General features: G+C 36.7%; 1 protein-coding gene across 1 annotated transcript in view; it reads right to left on the minus strand.

Moving 5' to 3' along the window:
• Positions 1–4966: 4966 nt before the first annotated feature.
• The window catches only part of THEMIS (thymocyte selection associated), a 184463-nt gene continuing 171010 nt past the window's right edge, over positions 4967–18419 (minus strand). The window contains exon 6 of the mRNA XM_025925929.2: positions 4967–6918. Within this exon, the coding sequence (XP_025781714.2) occupies positions 6887–6918 (32 nt within the window). The 3' untranslated portion in view covers positions 4967–6886. The remainder of the gene's footprint in view (positions 6919–18419) is intronic.

Here is an 18419-nt window from a genome sequence, read left to right on the forward strand (position 1 = left end):
TGTCATGAGATGAGAAATCATTTGGCCATTTTCTTCCAATAGCACACTATTAGTCTAATCGAGGATATGACCACTTGAAATTTTTTTGCTACTATTTCACTACTAACCTCTAACTCAGAAATAAGAATTCTTCACGTACCTTAACATGCATTGTAAGTATTCAACCCAAACCTGAGGTTTCCTCAGAATGCACAAAAGGAAATGAAATTAAATCAATTAAATATCAGGGTTATGTCTAAAACCATATAAATATCATCTGCAGTAAATGCTTTGATAACACTGACTAAAGAGTTCAGCTTTTACTTTTGAATACTGCATAAGATAAGAATTTGACAATGTGGAAGGCATTTATTTTTAACAAAAAGATTTGGAGGCATTTGAAGAAACATGCTGAAGAAAATGTGTTTCTTATCTTTTATTAGTATGTGGGATAAATATACGAAAATATTTTTGAGACTATCCCAAGGGAAAAACGCATTCCAGCAAGATAAAACTATATGCCTCCTAACAGAGTAGTTGAGCAAGAGCAAAGCAAAAGTATGCGCTCACTAACATTACATACGATAGTGCGCTCGCGGAGGATTATAATGTATACTTTGACGAAGGTTTGCCAAATCTTTACTTCCTCTGTTGGCCAAGTCAAATAGCAGTGTTTTCTTTGTATCATTTTTCTTATATTGATTAGAAAATATTTCACATACACAAAAACCTATATATAATATGATATAATATACATACCGTATAAGTACATATAAAGAGTAGAAAGCATCCACAGATCCACTAACAAGCGTACGAAGTAGAACGTTACCAATATACTTGAAGGCCCTTAGGTTCCCGTCCCAATCCCTCTTCAACTTTTACCCTGGGGTTAAAATTACTCTGAAACTTGTTCTTATCATTCTCTTGTTTTATCAAACCCATGCAGTGAAGTGCGCAACTGTTAAATATAAAGTTCGCTGACTTTATATCTACATGCATCTCCATGTAACCAGATAACAGATTAAGATATGTAACATTTCTAGTACCCTAGAAAGCTCTATTGTACATCCTCCCAGTCAAACCCAAATGCAAACGGTAGACTTCCTTCTATTAATATAAGGCAGTATTGCCTATTCTTAAAATTAATATAAACGGAATCATGCAGCATATACTATTTTTGCTTCTGACTTCTATCACTCACGTTATGGTTTTGAAATATATTCAGGTTGTTGCATGTATCATTGCATTCATGTTGTTGCTGCCTCATTTTCCACAATTTGTCTATTCTACAGGTCATGGGCATGGAGTGTTTCCAATCTGGAGCTAGTATGAATAAGGCTGGTACAAACATCTTTGTACATGACTTATTGGTAGGCTAATGTATTAAGCTTTGGTGGATTTACACCTAAGAGTGGAAATTCTGGGTCATGGGTAGGTATATGCTTAGCTTTAGTAGGTACAGCAGTTGCCAAAGTAAATATATCAAACTCCCACAAGCAATATGTGTGAGTTCTGATTGCTCCACACTTTCTTCAAAACTTGTTCTTTTCATTTAAAAAAAAAAAAATTAGCCATCTGGTGGATTTGTAATGGTATATGTCATTGTGGCTTTAATTTGCATTTTCCTAAAGACTGCTGTGATTTTGAGCACATTTACATATTCTCATTATCCATTTGGATATCCTAGTATGTGAAATGACTGCTTAAGTCCTTTATCTTCTCTGAAAACTGGGTTGTCTGCATTTTACTTAATGATTTTTAGGAGTTATTTATATATTCTGAATATAATTCTTATGTTGGATGTATATATGTGATATATCTCTCCCATTCTGTAAATTTTCTTTTAATATACCATTCCTTCCTGATTCTCAGATTTTATTCCTGAATATATTTTCTTTCTTAGACTACATCCTTCATATAGTCTGGTACTGAGAATTCAGGTTACTGCAAATCCTGTCTGTTTTTGGTTATGTGTAAGAGTCTTTATTCTTATTTTTTTAAATTATTTAATTTGGTTTACAGTTCTTGAGAGTGTTTCCCCTTGCATCCTGGCTTCCAGCTTCTGTTTTGACGTTAGAAGTCTACTGTTTTCCAAATTATTACCATAGCCTTATCTTCGTATCCATCTTCTCAAATTATACTATAATATGATGTGTTGGGAAATTACTTTTTTATCTTTCTTGAGATATGCTAGACTTTTGAAATCTGAGACTCAGTATCATTTATCAATTCCAGAGTTTTCACATATCATCTCTGAACATTGCCTCACTTCAGCCTGGCACCGTTCTCTCAATTTCAATGTGTGTCTTCTGAAACACATCTCAACATCTTTTAACATCTCTTTTATATTTTCTCTTGTTTTTATTTGATGCCTCCTGAGTGATAACTTAAAGTTTACCGACTCATCGACTTTCTCTTCTGTTATGCCCAACTTTAAAAAAATATATTGTATTTTTTGTTTCTAGTATTTTTATGTTTCCTTTGTACTCTTGCAAAGAGAAGACCACTAAAATGAGTTTCACTTTCCGGTTGTCAATCAAATGTACAAGACAAAACAGGCTCACCTTGCATCAAGTTTATTTAGTTTTAATAAAGGGGAGAGAACAGGAGCACTATGCAGAGCAAGATAACCTTGGGGGCTTCAGACACCCCGGTGCAGCATCTCATGTGCCCAAACATTGCACTGCTGTAAGAAGGGACAAGAAGATGTTAAGAGTGTCAGTCACAGAGGGATAGGGAAGCCACAGAGACTTAAGTCTCAGCTTAAGTATCTTTCTAGTCACCTAAAGGGGCATGTAGTGAGATCCCATTCTTTACTGAGGCTTCAGTACCTTAATGACAGAATATGTAATAAACAATAGTTAACCGTCATGCACACAGTGCTTGATTTTATCCTTTCATAAAATAGGTCAAATAATAAATAGAGTCTTCCAGGCCAAGTCTATCCCACAGTAAGTTTACTGGTTCCACAGACACTACCAGTGGTCATTCCCTCAGTTCTCAAATTATAATCAAAACAGACATACAGACTGGCTCTTAGAACCATAGCAGTGATCCCTTGGTCTGTGGAGAAAGTCCACAGACCTATTATAGCAGAAAAAGCTGAGTTGAGGGGCTCCTGGGTGGCTCAGTCGGTTAAGCGTCTGACTTCAGCTCAGGTCATGATCTCACTGTCTGTGAGTTCAAGTCCCATGTCAAGCTGTGAGCTGACAGTTCGGAGCCTGGATCCCGCTTCGAATTCTGTGTCCCCCTCTTTCTCTGCCCCTCCCCCACTCACACTCTCTTTCTCTCTCTCTCTCAAAAATAAAAGTTAAAAATTAGGGGCACTTGTACCCCAATGTTTATAGCAGCACTTTCAACAATAGCCAAATTATGGAAAGAGCCTAAATGTCCATCAACTGATGAATGGATAAATTGTGGTTTATATATACAATGGAATACTACTTGGCAATGAGAAGAAATGAAATATGGCCTTTTGTAGCAACGTGGATGGAACTGGAGAGTGTGATGCTAAGTGAAATAAGCCATACAGAGAAAGACAGATACCATATGGTTTCACTCTTATGTGGATCCTGAGAAACTTAACCATGGGGGAGGGGAAGGAAAAAAAAAGAGCTAGAGAGGGAGAAAGCCAAACCATAAGAGACTCTTAAAAACTGAGAATAAACTGATGGTTGATGGGGGGTGGGAGGTGATGGGCATTGAGGAGGGCACCTGTTGGGATGAGCATTGGGTGTTGTATGGAAACCAATTTGACAATGAATTTCATATTTAAAAAAATTAAAAATTAAAGCTGAGTTGAATCTCTTGAATCCCTTCTTCACTTTCTTATGACCAACATACTGAACATAAAATAAATCATATCATAAGTGTATTGGCAGAAATCAGTGCCATCCTCAAAGATTTGAGGATATATAGTGTATTAGACAGAATCAATCCTTAGGGAGAAAATAAAATAAAATGTGGAAAGAGATAGGAAGAACTAGGTGGGGCTGAGGTGATAGTTTGAGACAGTGTGTTCAGGGCAGGCATTTGTACAGAACCTGAGGAATATCTGGGCAAAACTACTTCCTGTGGAGCGAAAGCAAATGCAAAGGCCTTGAATCAAGACCGTCCGGCCATGTTTGATGGGCAGTGGGGAGGCCAGCATGGCTTGAGCTCAGTGAGTGAGAAGAGGCCAGAGAGGTGACAGCAGTAAATCATGTAGGATTTTGTAAATCATTTTAGCAATTTTGGCCTTTACTCTGAATGAGGTGGGAAGCAATGTGGCATGAAATAAAATATGTTTTAAAAAGCTTCATGCTAGCTACTTCATTAAGAATAGATTGAATGTTAGCAAGAATAGGAGAATGGTGACAGGGTTAGTGCAAGTAGAAGCAGTAGAAATGATAAAATTGTGGAAATATTTCTGTGGCAACATCAGAAGAATACTTTCATTCTATTAGATTCAGTTTTTAGTGTTCCAGCTTATTGAGATATATTCCTACGAATTTTATATATCCTCTTTCTTTTAGAAGTAACTTGTATCTTAAGCCTTTGGATAAACATCCAGAAGTCTCATTAATGTTGACTTTGATCTTAAAACAAACACTTTTTATATTAAAGTCCTGGTTTTAAGAGCCGAACACATCTCAAAAAAGAACATTTTCCTTTTTCCATTTCTCACTCCTTTCCATCTCCTTCCCAAAACTGTTTACCTGATTTAATTAGGAAGACGGGAACATTCATAATTGGAAATCTTGGCAGCTATCCATACAGCCTGACCATACTGTGAAATGTGGTCACTGGGACCATCATTACAGGTCCCTGGTTGTGGCAGACAGGGGCAGGAGGACAGTATCTCTATTCTCCTGGCTTCTTTAACACAAGCGGCCTTCTTCTCACTAGTGAACAACTGGTTTCAGTTCTAGTTAAAAATTTTAACTTAGTTGTTATAGGAAGATAGTTATTCCACAGTTAAACATGACAAAGGACACACACACACAAATACAAATTAAAATTAGAAAATTTATTTCCAACCTTCCAAAATCTTCCATAGATGAACATGAAGTTGATTAACACTTTTTAATAGCAACAGAGCTGGAAGCATAGTACCTATAAGGATTTGTATTGTTAGAGATGTTTATATATGATTTCCACTAGAAAGACCTTGATAGTTTATAACCAAACTAAGACATGCATTGTCTTGATTTTCTAATCAAAGAATTGTACTGACTAAAAGTACTAACTTAATTGTTCTCATATAGCAAATAAAAACCACTAATTATTCATTACTATTTGAAAAATAGAAAATTGGTCTGTGAGTTTTATGAGTTTGCCAACATCGATGAAGTGAGAAGGGACTTTCTGTGGAATTCAATAATCAAAGGTGAGGACATAAGCTTTTTGCAAAGTTCTTGTTCTTATGGGCATAAACCAGCAACATAAATAGAAGTGAAACCTTCTCAGAAAATTTCAGAAGTTGTAAATAACCAACTGTAGCATCACATGAAGTCACTAAAACAGTCTTTAGGGTATTGGAAATCAGGATTCAGTTCCACTTAAAAAGAAAAAAAAAAAGGTAAGAAGAAGTAAGCTATATCAGTTTATCAATAAAGCATTGTGTGAAAGATCTCTTACTGTAGGTTTTTTTTTTTTTTTTTCTGTTGAAGAGATGTTTCATGATTTGTTGTCTTCAGAGACTCCTTGGTACTAAACCAATGAATAATTGTTATACCCAATAGAAAATAATTATGACATACGAGATTAACTAACAGTTTTTGTATAGAGTATGACCTATGAACAAAGTCCAAAGCTTGCCATTAAATTCCTGTGTAACTAACAAGATAACTTCTCTGTCTCTTCATTTTATTAGAGGCAAAATAATATGTCCCTGTATACTCAGTACATAATGATACATAAATGAAATGGTTTTACTATAATCCTAACAAGCATTCATCTAAAGGGTTATCTAGTATACAGTACATAAAATAATAAAGCATATTATCTGATCTTTGGTGATATTGTAGTCATGAACTCTGGTTGTTAGGAGGCAGGGGAGAAAGTTATAGAAAATTCCTGTGACTCATGATAGCTTTGGGGGCTAAGCCTCAAACAAACTTATTTATAAACAAACTGAAAATGTGAAGTCAAATTGATTTTCACAGCTCCCAGGGAATCAGATAAGAAACTTGGGTATTTTATTATTTAAAAAAAATTTTGTTTTTAACGTTTATTTATTTTTGAGACAGAGAGAGACAGAGCATGAACAGGGGAGGGGCAGAGAGAGAGGGAGACACAGAATCTGAAATAGGCTTCAGGCTCTGAGCTGTCAGCACAGAGCCGACGCGGGGCTCGAACTCACGGACCGCGAGATCATGACCTGAGCCGAAGTCGGACGCTTAACCGACCAAGCCACCCAGGCGCCCCGAAACTTGGGTATTTTAAATCACTCTCAGATATAATTATTTTTTAAGTTATTTTTAGCAGGAATGATGATAATTCTAGAAAAATTCTAGAAAGAAACCAAATTCTGAAACCCTGAAAATATTTGGTGGGCTTTCAACATATTTTCAACTGGTTCACCTAGAAACTGAAATATAAAATTCATTTTCAATTGACTCATGGTTGGCAGGGGAAACAGGAATCACAGAAAGTGTGTGCACATTAAATAAATATGTCCTAAGTAACAATAAAACCATATATACAGATTTTGGCACAACAGAATAGATTATGTGAATTCCATATCATAGGTTTCTCTTTAAGTATTATCTGTTAAAACTTTTAAGGTTGTGTTTTTCCTTTGCCATGGCCAGTCAAGTTTCTTCTGAAGTCTGTTGGGGAATAGTTGTTTTCGGCTTGAAGGCTAAGATTACTTTTCCATTGCAACATTTATGTTCACTGCCCAGGTGGCTTCAGTCGCATCTCATTACTTTTGATGTTTTTTACTTTTGGAGATTTCTATAAGTAAAGAAAAATAAGAAGGGTTCATCAGAAATGTGTATTGGAAATAGCCAGGAAAGAAACTACGTGCTTTCAAATACTGTTTATAGTATACTCACATGCATATATGTTTTTGGGAAAATAATTAGAAGCAAAACAAGAGGAGGCAAACAAACAAACAAAAAGCCAACCAAAAAACAAAATAAGACAAGGAAGAAATATAAGCTCTTCAGGAACAAGATACATATTTCTATGAGGTAGGAGACAATACCTTAAGTTTGTAAAGTGTTTTTCAGTTTACAAAGTGCTTTTCTTTTCATTTTAGTTTAGAAAATCTCTATTATACAGGCTATGTAAGGTAAAAACAACAACAACAAACCACTGAATCCACAGTGAAGAGACTTGCCCAGCAATCACACAGCTAGTAAGAGACTGAAGCTTGATTGTGCTCTGAAAGTGTCCGATTGCAGACCCATCGCCTCGGCTGTGACACGAGGCCTACAGAATGGAGCCCAAACCTAGTGGAGTTCCAAAGACTGCACAGGGGGAAAAGAGTACCTATAAATATTAAACTGAAGAAAAAGTACCAGGTCCCAAGCATAAGCAGAATGATCTACTGTTTCTGAGGAGCACATACAGATTTTCCATTAACGTAAAATAACACTGTATCAAGCCCTCAAGTAAAGCAAGCTATACCACAGTAGGGATTCTGTCTATGTTCAGGCAAGACACTTCATTTCTTTCCATTATGGCTTTGGGGAGCATGGGGGCTGGGAGGTGTAAAAAAAATTCTACTAGCATCCACTATAATGGTCAAGAGGTACAGAAAACCTGTCATCTCTTTTGCTCTCCCATACCTCCATTGTACTAGTGATCTGTTGAGTGCTAGCCATGTGGCCCTGAAGAGGAACACTTCAAGGTTCTTGACTCTGAGCTCTCATTAGCCTATGACTTCTTCCCTTCCTTCCCTCCTTCCCTTCCTTCCTCTCTTTCCCCCTCCATTTCCTTCTTTTCTTCTCCCTCCCTGTCTTTTTCCTTTTGTTTTTTCCCTTCTTTCCATCTCTTCCTCTCTCCCTCCTCCTTCTCCTTCCTCTTCCCTCCCTCCCTTCCTTTTCTTCCTTCCTTCCTTCCTTCCACATACTAGCTGTATAACCTTAAGGAAGTTACCTAGCCTTTATGTGCTTCATTTCTTCATGTTTAAAAAGAAGAAGGGGTAAGGGATAATAATTCCTATTTTACAGGGTTATGACAAAGATTCAATTAGGTAATAGATGCAAAGAGTTTTACATTTAACACTAAAGAGGTTTACTGTCTCACCAACTGTTAGCTATTTTTATTACATGTGTGAAATATAAAGACAAAGTATAGTTTTGTGACATCTGAGGAGCTCACAGACTAACTGGGAAAGAAGAAAGGAGATGTCAAAGCAGAAAGAAGTGGAATTTCTCCACACATCATGCTAATTTCTCTGGAAGCCTCAATTTATGTTCCTGCATCAACATCTCTCAATGCTAACTGGGGCGGGGAGCTGAGGGTAGGGGGTGGGATGGGGTAGTCAAGTGGCCTAATGAGAGAAAGCCTGGATTCCATGCGCTTATGATTTCATTCTTTCTCATCACCCGCCAGTCCCAACTTCTACCTTTAGATTTTTAGGTCTTCCTCACATCTCAAACAGCAATAAAACTACACACTGTCAAATATACATTATAGATGAAGGAACACAGCTTTTTAGGCAGTATGCCCAGATTTAATTCCCACTTCTATCACCTACTATCTTTATCTGTAAAAAGGGATAGCAACATTATTTCTCCCTCACAGTATTGCTTTCCTTGTAGGAAGAAGGGGACAAGGGCAAATGAGATCAATATATTGTGATATAAAGAAAGGGAATCTGAAGAACGAGGTCTGATTCCTGAGTCTAAGACTTATGGACTGTGTGTCTGGAGGAATCTCTGAATTCCATTTCTCTATCAAGGAATGAGTTGTGATAGTAATAACTGAATCATAGAGGTGAGGAAATATCAAACGAAATAATGGATCTGCAAGTGCTTTGTACAATGTAAAGTGCTACAGAAATATTACCTGTTATTACCATCTCATATTCACATAAAACTATTTATAAGCCTGTAGTCTGAAAGTTCAATCTGTCATCTTGACAGTTATTAGTCTCATTCTCCCTTGTCAATAAACTGATTTAAGATAGTACATAGTTAAGCAGAAAAATGGGAGGTGAGGGAATTAGAATAATCAGATTATCTCAGTATAAAATAATAGGATTTAAATAATCTTAGTTTGGAGGGGACCTTACAAGTTGCCTTTCCCTGATCGAGCCCAATCTTCCATCCAGCACGAGAATGCCTCAAACAACACTTGGGTTCTTGTGGCCAGTTCAAGTTGACAGAGCAGATTTCACATTGAATAGAATCTCAAAATGTACAGGAACTGACTTTTCTGAAAATTGTTTAGGTTTTAAAATTCAAACTGATTTAAAAGCTTCAACTCTTTTGGCATTCATCAACCATTCCTTTTGGAAATGTCACAAACTTTATATGGAGGTGATGTTTCTTACACTGAATTGAATATTCACTGATGGCTTTTGAATTCACATTTACTTAAATGACTAAATTAACTGAGGGATGTAGAATCATGTACACCCCTTGGAGATCAAGCCAAACACTTCATCCATAGAAGAACAGGTAAACAATGCAGTCTTGTTTTGTTTTTCTCTCTAAAAAGTATTCTTTAGTAGTTAAAATCTACATCTTTGTAAGAATAACCTATTATTCAATCCACACAATAAAGCTTTATATATGTAAAATCAGATGAATTTTTTGAATGAGAAGATTAAGGTGAAATAAAAACATCCATTTCCTTTTAGTTTAGAGGAATCAAGTTCAAATTCAAGTTTATCTAAAATTGCTTTACATTATCTTCTAATGCTGATGCTTCCTAAGGAGTGAATTTGAACCACTGCTAGTCACACCCTGCTCATTTTCCCTTTGGGAAACTTTGGGATCCAGTCTCCTCAAATTGCTCAAGCTGATGATGAACAGTAGAACCTGCAGAAAGCACAACTACTTCTTAGAGGAGGCAGCTCAACTGTGAAATGTGGCTTCCTGGAATCTCTTCTCAAGATTTTCAACTGGATTTTCATCCATTTACCCATTTTCATATCTGTATCTAACCTCTACTTTCCTTAGGACCTTCTGTAATTAAGTTATTGGCTGAGATTGAAATAGCTGCTGTATTCTTCCTATCATCATATTTCATCATTTTCCAGGGGTGAGTCTTATATTTATACTCATGGCAACTATTTTTGCACACAAGAAATGTTTCATAGTTGTCACACATTATCCATCAAGCCCAAAATGGGAATCTGGGGCTCATTTCTTTGTTCAAGAAATATTTATCAAGAGAGTCAGCACTCTTTTAGAATCTAAGGATAGAGCAAACCGATAAAAATCCCTGCCTCTATGGTGCCCTCATGTGGGGAAGGTGACCCCTGGTCAAAATAAAAAAGTAAGGTGTATATAATATGTTGGATGGCACCAGGGAGATAGGCAGCCCCATACAGGAAGGTTATAATTTTAAATAAAGTGTTTACAGAAGGGATCACTAAGAAGCCAATGGTTAAGGAAAGACTGACCGAAGACAAACCTCAAAGTCCGTCACTCTCTGGGGGAAGATTATGCCATTTGGAGAAAACAGTCTGTGTAGGTGTTGAGGATGCAGCACACTAGAGTTTCAGAGAAACAGTTGGGAGGCCAAAGTAGCTAGATAGTGACAAAGGAGGAGAAGTAGAGAGGCCATTGGAGGGTTTTGAGGAAAGGAGTTACATGATCTGACTAAGGTTTTCACACATGCACTCTTGGCTGCTGTGTTGACAATGGACAGCATGAGGCAAGGGCAGAAGCAGACTGGGGCACCTGGGTGGCTCAGTTAGTTAAATGTTTGACTCTTGACTTTAGCTCGGGTCAAGATTTCGCCGTTCATGGGTTTGAGCCCCACATTGGGCTCTACGCTGAGAGTGAGAAGCCTGCTTGGGATTCTCTCTCTCTCCGTCTCTTTGCCCCTGCCCCACACATGTGCTCTGGAAAGAAAGAAAGAAAGAAAGAAAGAAAGAAAGAAAGAAAGAAAGAAAGAAAGAAAGAAAGAAAGAAAGAAAGAAAGAAGCAGACTGACTAGGAAGCCAATACAAGAATCCAAAAAAGAAATGATGATGACTTGGATTAGGTTGACAACAGTAAACATGGTAAAAATAAATAGTCGTATTCTAGATATTGCTTGAGGATAAAACCAGTAGGATTTGCTGATAAAATGAGTGTGATGAGTGAGAAGAGAAAAGTTGTCCATAATTCTTCCACTGCATTGTTTTTCAAAATGTGTTCCAAAGAACCTCCTGCCTCACAGTCACATAAAATATACATCAAAATAGATTCCTAGTTTCTACCTGAGAACTACTGAATTAGACTGTTTAGAGCAGAGGTTAGAAAACTTTCATTCTAAAGGATCAGAGAGTAAATATTTTAGGCTTTGCATATGGTTTCTGTCAAAATCACTCGGGCAATATTAAATGAATGAGTGTGGCTGTTGTTGCAATACAATGTTATATAGACATTGAAATTTGAATTTCATGTAATTTCCTTGTCACAAAAAATATTTTTTCTTTGTCTTTTTCTAACATTTAAAAATGAAATAACAAATATTCTTAGCTCATGGGCATAAAAAAACAGACAATGGGACAGGCTGACCGACTCACTGCCAGTTTGCCCATCTTGCTCTAGACAGCAGATTCCAAGAATATGTATTTTCCCCCAAGAATATGTATTTTTAAGATGCTCATAAAGTGACTTTTTTATGTGCAAGAACTTAAGAGAATCACTGCAATAAGTTTTGAAAGTTACTGTCAACTGTTCCTTTTTCCTTTACTTTGTTCATTGGTCAGAATAAAAAACGTTTCTTTAATAAAACAAGAACTAGAATTGGTATGAAATAATGGATAAAAGAAAGATTCTCATGTGCCAACAAGAAACATGTTTAGAAAAAAAAAGGAGAAAGGAAATTTAAAATGATAAGATTGAAAGTTATTTATGAGGATTTTCAGAGAATTAGGGAAAGACTCAAAAGTATATTATTTAGAAGTAAATTCTATAGTTAAAAAAAAGCCTTTACCATTAAAAAGGATCAATTGATGATTTGTGCATGACTCCATAAAAGTCAAAGGCAGAGGTCACCACACAGATTCAGGCTCCTGTTCTACACAAGTGAAGATACTGTCCTCAGTCTGGAGAAAACTATTATTTTGCCACATGAAAGAATATCACCTATTGTAAGTTGGACACCATGCACGTAGCTTAGTTGTTAGGTCACAGTTGTTAGGAGTTTACACCATGACATCTCCTTTTTTCACTTGATCACCTAATGCTTTGATTGCTCTTTCTAGTGTCACACTCAAATCACAAAAAAACATGGGGGAAACAAGAAAAAAAACTTCATTTACTTAAATGGATCTGTTAATCATAATCATAGTACAAAAAACATTATTCTCGGCTTAAAACCTGATTTTGATTTTTCATCTAGTATTTCTCAACTTCATCTCTACTTTCTAGTATATTATTATCTTCTTAATCTCAAGATTTAATTCACCAAAGTTTTATTTCTGAGACTGAATCAAATATAAATTGATAATTTTTATTTCAGAGAAAATAATTTTGGAAAATATAACTCAAATGCAATGTACAGTCCTAATAGATAGATCTAAAACTATTAGCAAAGAGCCTTTTTGTACCTAAATAATTTACTGGTGAAAAAAACAAAAAACAACAAGTTACTGAGTGTTTAGCAAGCATTGTGAAATCTATATGAGTGGAAATGAGAAGAAAAAGGAAATGGAGTGGAAGACAAGACTTCAAACAGGCTATCTCAATAATCTATCTTGGTCTAACACTCCTGACAACTAACAGCTAGAAGATATATTTCTTCAAATCTCTAACAGATTCCTTGGTATACTCACATGGTTAAATATGATGCCACAGCAATCAATATAGTGCTAAACAAAGACTGTTGATTGACCCTATAATAATAATAATATTTTAGTGTATCCTCTGTGCCAGTCTCATTACACAATTTCATGTGAGGCAGGTATTTTTATTCTCATTTTACAGATAAAGAAATAAAATCACAAGAAAATGTGACATTCATTCAAATAAGAGTTCAGCCTTGGGTCTGTCTGGTTGCGAAGCTTGAATATTGCCCTCTATAACTCACCATCTTGCACAATGTTTCCCCAGTGGTTAATGTTCCTGTCCAGCCACAGATTGAGGAGAGAATGGAGTGAGAAGAAAAGAAAAGAAAAGAAAAGAAAAGGGTTGCATTGCCTAGAGAACTGCTTTTCCCTTTCAATATGGTATATGATTTTGCTTTTACAATTAACATTCTGCTGATGAGATTTCCCATTGGTGAAGGCTGACGAGTCAGATTTTCCGCAAAGAGAAAACACTGCAGGAAATAAATTAATCTCTGGGGAAGATGAGGGGCAAGGCTGTCAGTACTCACACAACTGCCTAATAAGAAATGATATTTCAAAACTGTTGAAAGAATGAAATGACTGTGGGTTCTCCTTCCAGCATATTCTTAAACATTTAAACCTTCCGAGAAGAGGGAAATGGGTTGCTATAAAATGAAGAGCAATCTTACAACATTTCACTTTAGGCTGTCAGTACTTCCAAACTCAGATAGTATTCCCTGGAAATGTCAGAGGAATCATACCGGTGTCCTTGTTTTGTTTATATCATGAAAAATCTGCACTGATGTTAAATAGAAGGATGAATGATATACCAGATTTTTTGATTACCAGTTTGAAATTACAGGAACAAAACAGATGAACATAGGGGAAGGGAAGGAAAAATAAGATAAAAACAGAGAGGGAGGCAAACCATAAGAGACTTCTTTTTTTAAATGTTTTTTTATTTATTTTTGAGACAGAGAGACAGAGCACGAGTGGGGGAGGGGCAGACACGAATCTGAAACAGGCTCCAGGCTCTGAGTTGTCAGCACAGAGCCAGACGTGGGGCTCGAACTCACAGACCGTGAGATCATGACCTGAACTGAAGTCAGACGCTCAACCGACTGAGCCACTCAGGCGCCCCTAAGAGACTCTTAAATACAAAGAATAAACAGGGTTGCTGGTGAGGAGGAGGGAGGAGGATGGGCTAAATGGGCGATGGGCATTAAGGAGGACACTTATTGGGATAAGCACTGAGTGTTATATGTAAATAATGAATCACTGGGTTCTACTTCTGAAACCATTATTACACTATGTGTTAATTAACTTAGATTTAAATAAAATTTAAAGAAAAGATAAGCAAGTAGGCGTCTTTCATGGAATAAATAAATAAATAAATAAATAAATAAAACTGTCCAATATTTTATATAACAGATTTTCCAGTCTTTGGAGTAAGGGTAATTATTGTGCTTAGAATTACACACTACTTACAATAACACTGAATTACTGAAGTGTTCCTTTATTAAAATTGAGAAACGGAAATATGTTTTATGATATCTAAAGTACTATCTCTTGATAGCATGTTTTTAGTCATTCTTCAGTCCAGGTCGTTAATACAGAACACCAACTTTATCTAACTCTCAAAGTAGTCCCGATAGATAACTGCCTCATGTTTCATTTCTCATAATACAAGTAAAATCTGAAGTTCAGATCAAATGTTAAGGTTAAATTAAAGCTCAATATAAAAATTTATTTATTTTCCAATAGATCCATTCTTCATCTGTAGCTTCTACCTTGACTTCAGTGATGAGTTTTTTTTCCACGGAGCTTGTTTTCTTTCCCCTGTTTAATTGACCACAATATGTAGGTTCCTACATGTGGTGAATCACTTCTATGTGACTTTTGCTTACAGGTGACCAAAGCTGCATGCTCTATGATATCAGAATAGGCCACAGAATCTCATACTTTCAGAATTGACAGGGCACAGAGATTTCTTGGTGTACCTCCTCTTTTGGTAAGGAAACTATAACTCAGAAAAATGAAATGGCCTGTGAAGGGCAAGACATCTGGGTATGGCAGAACTGGAACTAGACCTTAGGATACCTGCTTTTTGTTTTCTGACCTAGGGGGTCTTCTCACTCCTTGACAAGTTGAATTTATTATGTAAGGTGAGTTGTGGCATGAATTTAATGTAAAGATGGAGGAATAATTAGAAGAACATAACTGAAGCTTCAAAAGAAAGGACATTCCAATTGATAGCTTTGTTCAGGAGAATATAGAATTTGCTCAGTAGAGCACATTTATGCAGGGCAAAAACAAATAGGCATATTTAAAAGATTATCCTTTCTGGCAAAGAGTGCAGTTTCTAGAGAGACACAGAAGGAGGAAATCTTTGTTCAGTCAGTCGGATCACCACAAGCAATCTCTGCAATTAATGAGTTGACCTACATTATAGCCAGATCCTTTTCACAACTAAATGATCATCTTCTGATACCAAATGACTTTGTCCTTGGCTGAAGGAAGCCACCTTACCCACAGTCCTGCCCCCTTCTTGGAAGCCTCGATATCCAATGACTGATAAAGACCTGGCCCCTCATCCCAAAACAGGACAACTCTGAAGAGCCATACCAGCTCCAGGCCTTCCGGTGGGAACAGCTAAGGTCTCTGTTGTGACTGTATTATGACTCAATTTCCCCCTCTGCCTAGACCTCCTTTTGTTTCTCTGCCATATGTGTCGTTCCCAAGAGCACTCCCAATAAATGTTCCACATGCAAGCCCACCCAGGGAACTAGACATGAAACAAATAGCTTAAAACAAACATTTGTACTTAACACACGTCGTCTACCAAGAATAGCACTTTAACTGAATAAACAGTGAAGTCCTGTGCTCTTCCTGAGCTATTGCAGCTGACCTAAGATGGGGAAGATGTCCATTAGGGAGGGTCAGGGCTTTCCTGTCCCTGCAGAGTTGCACTATATCTTGGACTCAGAGGAGTCAGTGTCTCATCTCCAAAGAAGGTTTCCAATTGACTCCCAGGCACATGGGATTCATAGGAGCCATGAATTTCCCAGGAGGATACATTCTTCGAAGGAAAAAAGGTGCCAGCAGAAACTCAGAAACCACAAGAGCCACAACAGGTGGTCACAGCCAGCGCTTTGCAAAAGACACTGTCTGGAACCAAAGTTCTTCTTAGTGATCAACTCATAAGGATGAAAAAGTTAGTTATAATAGCTATGATTCAATTGGAGTTTATTATGTCCTATACCACCTTTAACCTATTTCATCGAATATAGTCTCCAAAATAGCCTATGGTGTAGCCCTATTATTAATTCAGTTTTACAAATAAAGAGCTAGAGACATTAACAAATTGCTCATGGTACACAGCTAGCAAGTGGGAGCCAAGATTTAAACCCAACAGTCTGAGTTCAGACTCCAAAGGTTAAGCACTTAATCATCCCACTTTTAGAGGACTGTTCTTTTAGTAATTTATGGACAAACCTATGTACAGGCTTAATAACAAAGTTCCTAAAATAAGACGTGGGCATTGCCAACCTGCCAAGCAACCAGAGTGAGTCAAGGACCCACAGAAGAAGGTCATGCAGGAGACTGGGGGAAGCATTTACATTGGCTGCTTAGGGAAGAAGAGCCAGGCCGGGCAGCACGGCTCCTGAGGTAGAATTTATTGCTCCCCTGGCTGCAGCAGTGCAAACTTTCATCACACGATGTGCATTCAGCCATTCACAGCAAATCTTCTCATTATTTACGTTCAAATCTAAAATAAAGTATTCCTTTTAGTATAACGATTAGATACATATTTGAATTGGTTCCACTTCATCTAAGTGGAAGAACAAGATTTGGGTGTCCAAAAGGAGCAAACTGGGAGAAGCAGCACCCCTGTCTTCATAAGATTTTTGCTTTTGTTTTTGCTTTTGTCTGTGATGTGCTACAAAAGACTCTAAAACTGCCATTCTTACCAAAGAGAATTTAGGAAATTACTGACTTCTGTCGAAGCACTAAAAAGAGGGGAAAGTTCGGAAAGGGTATCATCTGCTTGTCCTGATCTCCGTGGTGGCTTCTGGATACTCAGAGATGAGCTATCTCTGGTATATGGTAAATATTAAGTAGAGATCCAGTGAGTCTTTTTTTTTTCCAAATAGAGAGACATATATTACAGAAGATAAAATGGAATTTGAAGAATTATATTTCTGTGTTATCTAACTTTTGTATTTTTACATATGGAATTGTCATACGCTTTAATTCATAATGAAGACAGCTTATTCTGTAATTGATTGTAATTACAGATGGGAAAGCAAATGAAGATATTTCCCAGATGAGCGGACTAAACAATTTCTAAATAAATGTATGTTGAAATTAACCTAAGTAAGGAGAGGTCAGTTTACCATTCTTAAATAAAGTTAGGAGTCTCACTTGCTTAAAAACACTACTTTAATTCCAGGTGTTCTTTTTTCTTAAGCCATCACTTAGAGGTGACATCTTCAAAGCAGGTGCTGCCCGGGTCTGTGACATATTCTGCACTATTCATGCAGGGTGCAAAGCTGGGGCTGTCCAGTGCCATCCCAGGAAGAGGTACACACAGGGGTAGATCAGATAAGTTTTCCAATGATTGAAACATAAACTTTGATCTTGGGAATTTTGTTATCTGGTATTTTGTAGGATCCATAATCTTAAGGGGAAAAAAGTTTTCAATGAATTAGTAATGGCTTGAGACTCAATATACTGCAATATTCATTGCAGTAGTTGTTTCTTTTATAGTCATGTTTGATTAGTATTTGAAATTTGCAGGAATTGCAATATGCATGGTTTTCAAAGCCCTTCACAGAATTTCATTTTTATCAGTCAGCAAGAGTCAATGAAAAGGCAATAAGAAAAGCTCTATGGGATATTTTTATAGGAGTGTCAAAAGTCAGTAAGCTAACTACATGAAATAACCCAGATTGTACAGACAGAGTTTGAGCAGAAACACTTCAGAGACGTTATATCTAGTATTTTGACTTTTACATGCCCTTGGAGAAAAAAAGGAGCGCTAGCTACAAAACCAAATACGGAAAGGAAAGGAACAAACCATATGCTTAAGAATAATTACCGTTTCCATTTTCCTACAAACGAAATGTGAAGTTTCAAAGATAAAGTGTAATAGAAATTGAGCTGCTTTGGTGTGTCTAAAATATTGCCAAGAAAGAAAATTCTCATTTCCCTTGCTAACTCATCCCAGATTTCTACAATATGGAAGTTAGTAGCAACGCTATCAACTTCTCCACAAGTCCATTTGTTCTTGTTTTGCTTTTAGTAGAGATGAAAAATATCAGATCATCACCCCTAGAAACAAAACCATCATAATTCACATATACATTAGGTTACTTCTTTGACACATCTTTAAATTAAAGACATCTCAGTTGCTATAACCTCTTCTGAAGCCATTAATCCTCTTGTTAATTCTAGCAAAAATTTAAAAATATTATTGTCATGATAATACAAGCAATCTTAAAACACATCC

Source organism: Puma concolor, chromosome B2 (genome assembly GCF_028749965.1).
Source record: "Puma concolor isolate L17-30 chromosome B2, mPumCon1.1.hap2, whole genome shotgun sequence".
NCBI classification, from domain to species: domain Eukaryota; kingdom Metazoa; phylum Chordata; class Mammalia; order Carnivora; family Felidae; genus Puma; species Puma concolor.